Genomic DNA, 8,145 nt, shown 5'->3' with positions numbered 1-8,145 from the left:
TAGGCACATAAGACTTTTGCACAGTACTACATATATTTATTTATACATTGCATTGCAATATCCTATTTTTCATGTATCCTCAGTCTGTTCTGAACTGATCTTATGTTTCTGGCTTTGTTGTGGCAACATATGGGCACACTCTGAGCACGCTCAGTCTGTCAGTCTGACACAGAGAAAGAGAGTGTGTGTGTTGTGGCAACAGAGAAAGTGATGGTTTCTGTTTCTGAGCAGAATGCTATGCAACAGCAATGAGACTTTCCACACGGAGAGAAAAGCAGTTTGGTTTGAAAATAGTTTATTAAATTGACTCAGTAGAAAATCATATAATTTATGAAAGTATATGTTTTCTTCGTTTTGTCAGCAATCTCAGAGCATCAGCCCAGGTGCTCAGTGGACAGAGATTTTACAGAGTTTTCCTTTTCAAACTGTAAATCCTGCTGTCACTGAGCCCGGCCTGAATGCCATACCAGACCAGCTTGCACACAAACAATAAATCTTACACTAGCGCATATAGCTTGCACTTGTAAACAGTCGTATATAGAGCTTAAAGTTCAAAGGCCACAATTGTTCAATTGCCAACTTTGGTCCACGTCTTATTTTTTTTTTTTATTCTAAATCTATCATAAAAATGTCTGTCTTTGGCTGGCTGAGATCAACTCGTAGTGTTTAAATGCATAAGTTATATATCTGTCTTATAAAAAGAAATATAGCACTGAATTGCATACTTCAATCTGACAAACGCACAGCGTTCGCGACTCGGAAAATAACAATAATAACACAAAAAAAATGGTACTTTGGCAAAACCTTCATGGCTGTGTGAGGAACGTCTTCCATAAGGCACTGATTTTTAAAAATCCACTTCTGTCTAAAAAGGTCTGAGGTCATTTAAAAACACTTAAAGAATCGTTTGCTTTCCAGTTTTCTACATAGCAAAACAAAGATGCGTCATTTTCAAGGTTCTTCCCATTTCGACATGAACAGGCAAATGAATGTCCCTTCTTTGTTCTCTATAATGCCATATGAACTACTGTGTAGTATAATACTGATAAACATGGCAATGTACATCCAAAGCAATAATACTTAATGACTGCAACGCCTTATGTTCCCTCCACTGCTTTCCTGACTAATACTCAGCATTTTCCGTCTGACCTCGATCCACGTTTCGCTTTCCTGTAGCTTTCGCTCTCTTCCTTTAGCCCCTCCTTCATCTTTTTATCTTCATATACACCTTCCTAACTCGTTCTCTGCACTCTAACATTTCCATTTTCAAAATAAGGTAGTTTAATACTTTTAAAACATATATAATAATACATAACTGTTCATGCACCTGTTTTTTTTTTCATTTTGGTAAATTAAAAGCCCTTTTTACATGAATGTAACTTGCTAATTGGCGCTTTCACATTCTTATAATGACCTGCTGCTGACGTTCATCTGGACCGTAGTCTGGACCAGGGCTGCACTGTGGCCAAAGGCAAAGAAACTGACGTGTGTTATGCGGCCAGTGCATCTGCAGTCAAATTTGCCATTGCTTTTTGCATAGTCCTTTAGACCCCAAACTACACTGCACTATTCAGAGTCCGAACCACACTGAAAAGTACATGATCCAAATGCACACAACATTGCCACACTGATAAAATATGTTCTGTGCAAAAGTCAGCGACCACTCTGTATTTCTTTATTTCCACTGAAAAAGTCCTTTAAGCCCAAGCTATTTATTTTTCAGGAGATATTTCTGAGCAGATTAGATATAAAGTAATCTAAGTGCATAAGACAGAGGAAAGTCAAAGGAAAATAAGTTTAAAAAAAAAAAGGAGCTTCCAAACTGGAACTAAAGATAAAGAGAGAGCTCTGTAGTGAAGACTCCTAGCAACCGTGCAAGACCTGTTAGACCATCAAAACGGTCACTATCAGATAACAGCACTTAAAGCTTTCATCCTTGAGACTTTGGTGGCTGCCCCAGAGCCCAGACGTCAACATGACCGAATCACTACAGAAACCAACTTCTAAGACTGAACTTTGGAGGTGTGGAAAAATATCCCTGCAGATTTCTTTAAAAGACTGAAAACAAGTCTCCCAAAAAGAAGTGACAAACTAAATACTGACAAACTAAATTAGATTAAGTTGTTGAGGCTTCTGTGTAGTTTTCTGTTAAATACATTGTAGCATCCCGCTACTGGCAGTGAGAGGCTTGGGAGGCGTGACCATACAGAGGGCCATGCAAAGAGCCTCACGGAAGGTGCACACTCCCCTAAAAATGGCCCTTAATGTTGTTCATGTTGCTGATAGTCAGTTAAAGGTATGTGGTATGTGTTTACTGTGTTATTCTGTGTGGTGGAGTGGGGTTTGATAGAGTGGGTTGTGTTTACCATTGAGTGGAACTGTATAGCTAGAGGTGACCTGCCTGCTCTTTGGTCGTGTTTATGAGCCTTTCTGCCTGGTGCTGATAAAAGAGTACTACTTCAGCAGAATCGTGGCTTCCCCTGTGTGTTACTCTATGCAGACAACACACCTTTCGAGTGTAAATAAGGGGTGGTCTTTGACTTTTGCACAGAACTGCATATGTTTGTCAACACAATTTTCAGTTTACCTTCTTTGGCCAATAATTGTGCTAATGTTTACAATTTATTCAAGTGGAAATGATGTACACGTCTGAATCTAGTAAATTCGATGCACCCCTGGTCTAAACATTACATGCAACATCCCAAATTCAAACTAGTTTTTTGCTATGGTGCGCCTCCCCCTCCCTACCTCCCCCAGCCCTGTGAGACAATTACTGTACATTTCCTCAGTTCCCTCGAGTCTCCTGTTTTAATTCTGCACCTGGATGATTCCGGTAGTGGCGCTTGGCTCAGCGGGCTCAGTTTTCCCCCGTTTGCCCGTTTGCCCGTTTTAGCGTTTGGGGGGGGGGGCGCTCCAGTTGAACTCAGGTGAGATGTTTTTTCCTTCCCCATTTCTCCAGTCTAGTAATAGGTGCCCAGGTGGGAGGGCATGTGGGCGGCTGGGTGGCGCGGGCCGGGGTAGGGCGAGCTCCAGTAGGGGTTGGGTGCGGCGAAAAAGCTGGACGATGTGACAGGCAGCGCCTGGGGGTGAGGGGACACAAAGTTCATCTTCTGCGGGTGGGCGTGGTAGGAGCTCATGTAGGGTAGGTCCGTAGGGTACTTGTAGACAGATGGCTCGGGCGGGTGCGGCTGCAGGGCCTGAGCGATGCCGTGGAAGTCGAACTTGTAGGCGTAGCGTTTGCCGTGCACTTTGGTCATGATGTTTTTGTCGTAGTAGTAGCGCAGCGCGCGGCTCAGCTTGTCGTAGTTCATATTGGGCTTGCTCTTGCGCTCGCCCCAGCGCCGCGCCACTTCATCCGGGTCCGTCATCTTGAACTCGCCGTTGGTGCCCTCCCACGTGATGCAACTGGAGTTGGAGCTGTCTGACAACAGCTCCAGCAGGAACTGCCACAGCTGGATCTGACCTGAGCCTGCGGAAAAAAAACACACCATTATACACGTTACTGCGCAAATCATTTTGTTGTTTTGTACAATAATAATGTGCAATGTAGATTAAATTATCAGAAAGTAGATAAAAAGGTATCAAATATTTTACCAGTAGTAACTTCTTATTATAGACCCCAATCTCATAGAAAAACAAATTTCCTTCACGTTTTAAATAAAAACGTTTGATGTAGTGTGTAAACATCGTTTTAAAAGTTTTAAAAATACACCGATCAGGCATAACATTATGACCACCTCCTTGTTTCTATGCTCATTGTCCATTTTATCAGCTCCACTTACTATATAGGTGCACTTTGTAGTTCTACAGTTACAGACTGTAGTCCATCTGTTTCTCTGCATACTTTGTTAGCCCCCGCTTACCCTGTTCTTCAGTGGTCAGGACCCCCATGGACCCTCACAGAGCAGGTACTATTGTGGTGAGTGGTGGATCATTCTCAGCACTGCAGTGACACTGACGTGGTGGTGGTGTGTTAGTGTGTGTTGTGCTGGTCTGAGTGGATCAGACACAGCAGTGCTGCTGGAGTTTTTAAACACCTCAGTGTCACTGCTGGACTGAGAATAGTCCACCAACCAAAAATATCCAGCCACCAGCGTCCTGTGACCACTGATGAAGGACTAGAGGATGACCAACACAAACTGTGCATCAGCAGATGAGCTATCGTCTCTGACTTTACATCTACAAGGTGGACTGACAAGGTAGGAGTGTCTAATAGAGTGGACAGTGAGTGGACACAGTGTTTAAAGACTCCAGCAGCACTGCTGTGTCTGATCCACTTGTACCAGCACAACACACACTAACACACCACCACCACATCAGTGTTACTGCAGTGCTGAGAATGATCCACCACCCAAATAGTACCTGCTCTGTGAGGGTCCATGGGGGTCCTGACCACTGAAGAACAGGGTAAAAGGGGCTAACAAAGTATGCAGAGAAACAGATGGACTACAGTCTGTAACTGTAGAACTACAAAGTGCACCTATATAGTAAGTGGAGCTGATAAAATGGACAATGAGGGTAGAAACAAGGAGATGGTCTTAATGTTATGCCTGATTGGTGTATAAGGAGTGTTTCAGCCTGGACTGCATTATGCACTAGGTAAAATACAGGGCAGTAAATCAGAACAAAGATCATTTACATACAACAGTCCTAAAAACAACCTGTTTAATTCTAAAGGATGAATAGAGGATGGAAAGTGACATGTAAAAATTAATCATGACTATTTCTGACAAGTTTTTATATTTTAAAGTTGTTATATTTATGACACAAACCTACACAAACATCATAAGTGGGCCTCATGGGAAAACTATTAAATTCAAGAGATTAGATATAGAATGATCCAGTAATGAACCCGAGGGATTGTGATAAAAGATCAGGTCGTTATAATGGTATTACGTTTTTATATCAGCACATGTCATCATCACCACAACACATTAACTTCACAGTGTAAGTCAGGACTGTGGCTCACCTGGGTTTGCCAACCTGCTACTTGTGGGTCCCAAAACCTGATATGGATCTGACAGACAGCAGGAGAGCACAGATAAGAGCGCGTTTAATTATTCACACTATAAAATTATTATTAAAAGTCATAGTAACACAGATATATGTTAGATTAGTTAGACAATAGGGCCTCAGATCAGTGGTGAAATAAAAACTACTGCAAGACTGTAAAAACTGGGACACTGCATTGCACAATTTATGATTGCGTGAATATTTCATCATATCCCATCCCAGCTTTCAACTGACATACGTTTCGCTAAATAAGATTTTGTGAGATTCTCACCAAGCTGTGGCCTCTGCTCCTCTGTTTTGGTGACAATGGCTGGTGAGGACTGTGAGACTAACACACACACACACACACACACACACATTCACACAAAGAGTTCACAGCGTTACTGTCACTGCCAGACACCAGGCATACCAGCTACAGCAACTTGTTAGTGAGTTCCACATTAAATTAACTGCTCATCAGCAAACAGCATTAAAATGCAGCAGCACCATCTGCCAGATTTCAGTCATTTTAGCAACTGGCAAAACCAGCAGTGTGCAGACACATATCACTCCAGAAGCATTTTCACATCACTCCAGGATTCACACTCAGTGACCAGAGAAAAAACAGGTTCACTTTTTTACCTTTATTGACCGCTGCTGATTGAGGTGGCCATGCAGATCGTCTGGCGGCTTCATAAGCCAAATCTATCAGAGAGTATACAAAGTAATTAACCCTAGAATGTCTAATAGGGGCTCAAACGTACCCACTAGGGTGTGATTTTGTGGATTAGATTATCAATATAAACAATGAATTCCTTGACATTTCATGTATTCCTCAAAAATCCCGTTTGAGAGCCTAACATTTTGCTGTTGTCGGAGGAAAACCATATCTCCGAAATGATAACTTTACAGGGGAAGGTAAAAACATATGGTAACACTGGTCATAAGGCTTTATGACACCTACATAAGCTTGTCATGACACCTGACATAAGCCTGTATAAATGCTTATTCCAATAGGCATTTTTCACTATAAAGGTTACATTTGCCAGTTTTGATCAAAGTAGTCTTTAGGACAGATGATGCCTATTGGAACAGGCATTTATAAACATTTATGTTGGGCTATGTCATGCTTATGTAGGAATAGTACCCTACAGTAAAGTGTTACCAAACATACTTTAATTTTAATGTCCATTCATCACGAAATGTGCATACAATGTAAAGGGTAACCGGTATTTTCAAATTATGTCAAAAACTGAAAAACGACAAAGGTTTTCTTCCGATATTCCATATTTCTTGCTCTCACAGGTTCCGAAAAATCTCTAACCCAAGTCATCGTAAAGGGGGTCAAAATGACACCTATGCATTTCCTATGGAATTTTGACTCAACGTGGTATTTTTTTATACGTTTTCTCAATAAGAATGTTAAATCCCTTGATATTCCATGGATTAATCAAACATGATAGTGACTTTTAGATATGACTTTATATGATTACTCATCCTTGCAGATGGATCATTTTATTTAGTCTACTAGTTCTAAATAGATTTTTTTTTTTATCATTGTCTATCTTTATATATATAAAAAAAATTACCATAGCGGATATTGCATTTATATACTTTTTTGGGTCATGCATTCTAGGATTAAAACACCACATGCAATACTAGTACTTATTATAGTACTTGGACTTATCAGAGTATGAGTTTTTATCAGAAACACCATGTATGTACACTTTGCTGGCTTATAATTCCTGACTGTAGCCCATCTTTGGCTGTGCAGTTTAGCAACCGGCCTCTACTCTCCTAAAAAAAGGGACCACCGTAGGACCACCACTAGTACAGATACACTCATACTAGCACAAAACATGCTACCATTCCACTAACATGTCAGTGCTCCGGTAGTGCTGAGAATGACCCCCCCACCTCACCCAATTAACATAATCATAATAACAGTCAGTGAGTGTAAAGCCATTATTTTGTTTATCCCTTATAATAGAACACATTGACATGCAGTTCACACTGTGTCCACTAGAGGGTGTGTGTGCAGTATCAGTATGTGCATATGTGTGTGTTTTTGTGGGTGGACATGAGCAGTAGCTGTGTGTGTGTTGTGTGTGTGTGTGTGTGTAGGCTGAGGGCTGGGTTAGTTTCTGTGGTTGACCTCTGTGGTTGAAGTAAGGAGCAGTGGAGTGCTTTACTCCACAACGCGGAAAAAATACAGCAATGTTTAAATATTCACAGTGAATGACCTTTTAAAAAGAAGGGCTCACATTTTCTAGTCAACATTTAAACGTTGTCACCCACTAATATCTCATCAGTAATACAGTATGTTTTTGTAATATACTCTAATACTGGTAGGGAAGGTAAAGCAGTGTCAGGACTGACCTGGTCTAGCGGGGGCCCGGGGGGTGTCAGGTGGGTAGACAGGGGTATTGGGGAAGATGAAGCTTGCACCTCCTAAAGAAGAAGATTCTAATGAATATGATCAGCGTGAATCTTTCCACACAGCGCTGTGCAAAAGTCAGAGACCACCTTTTATTCATTTAATATCCAGTCAAAACAGCCAAAGAAAAAAAAAATTAGTTGCATTTTCTGCGTCCCACGATCCAAATAATCCCAAACTCATTCTGTGATGTTGAGGTCTGGACTCTGGGGTGGTCAGTCCATTGTTGTGAGAGCACTTTGACTGATTTGCAAACTTGTCTATTTCCTTTTCTCAGAAATGGCTTCTTGGCAGCAACTCATCCTTTCAGACTCAGAGTGTCGAGCCTTCTCTCAGTGGAAGGATGGACAGAAACACCCGTGGATGTTTTCAGATCTGAAGCAGCTTGATTTTCTCCTCTCCCTCAAAGTACTGTTTATCTGATGGGGCAGTGTTATTGTGTCTACCAGGTCTTACACGGTTGTTAGGAGTGAAAAAGTCCAGTTTTGGAAGCTTCCTTATCTTTGTGCAATGGATTCTCTTCTATTTAAGCCCAGAATCATCCACATTTTATTATTTAATCAATTTAATCAAATTATTGGTGATCTCTGACTTTTTCCACACACACACACACACACACACACACACACACACACACACATATATATACACATCAGGGATGTCCAATCTTATCCACAAAGGGCCGGTATGGCTGCAAACGAGCTGGATCACAACAG

At 41.3% G+C, this 8,145-nt stretch overlaps 1 protein-coding gene across 4 annotated transcripts in view; it reads right to left on the bottom strand.

Moving 5' to 3' along the window:
• Positions 1–278: 278 nt before the first annotated feature.
• erg (ETS transcription factor ERG) overlaps positions 279–8,145 on the bottom strand; it is a 108,684-nt gene continuing 100,817 nt past the window's right edge. For all 4 annotated transcript variants that reach the window (XM_036594602.1, XM_036594599.1, XM_036594603.1 and 1 more), the window contains 5 exons: positions 7,372–7,443; positions 5,635–5,697; positions 5,285–5,341; positions 4,970–5,017; positions 279–3,469 (listed from right to left, as the gene is read on the bottom strand). In XM_036594602.1, coding sequence (XP_036450495.1) covers positions 2,961–3,469; positions 4,970–5,017; positions 5,285–5,341; positions 5,635–5,697; positions 7,372–7,443 — 749 coding nt within the window. In that variant the 3' untranslated portion in view covers positions 279–2,960. The remainder of the gene's footprint in view (positions 3,470–4,969; positions 5,018–5,284; positions 5,342–5,634; positions 5,698–7,371; positions 7,444–8,145) is intronic.

The sequence above is a fragment of the Colossoma macropomum genome, unplaced genomic scaffold, assembly GCF_904425465.1.
Source record: "Colossoma macropomum unplaced genomic scaffold, Colossoma_macropomum, whole genome shotgun sequence".
NCBI lineage: Eukaryota > Metazoa > Chordata > Actinopteri > Characiformes > Serrasalmidae > Colossoma > Colossoma macropomum.
The sequence above is the reverse complement of the archived record's forward strand: the minus strand, read 5'-3'. Positions and strand labels throughout refer to the sequence as shown.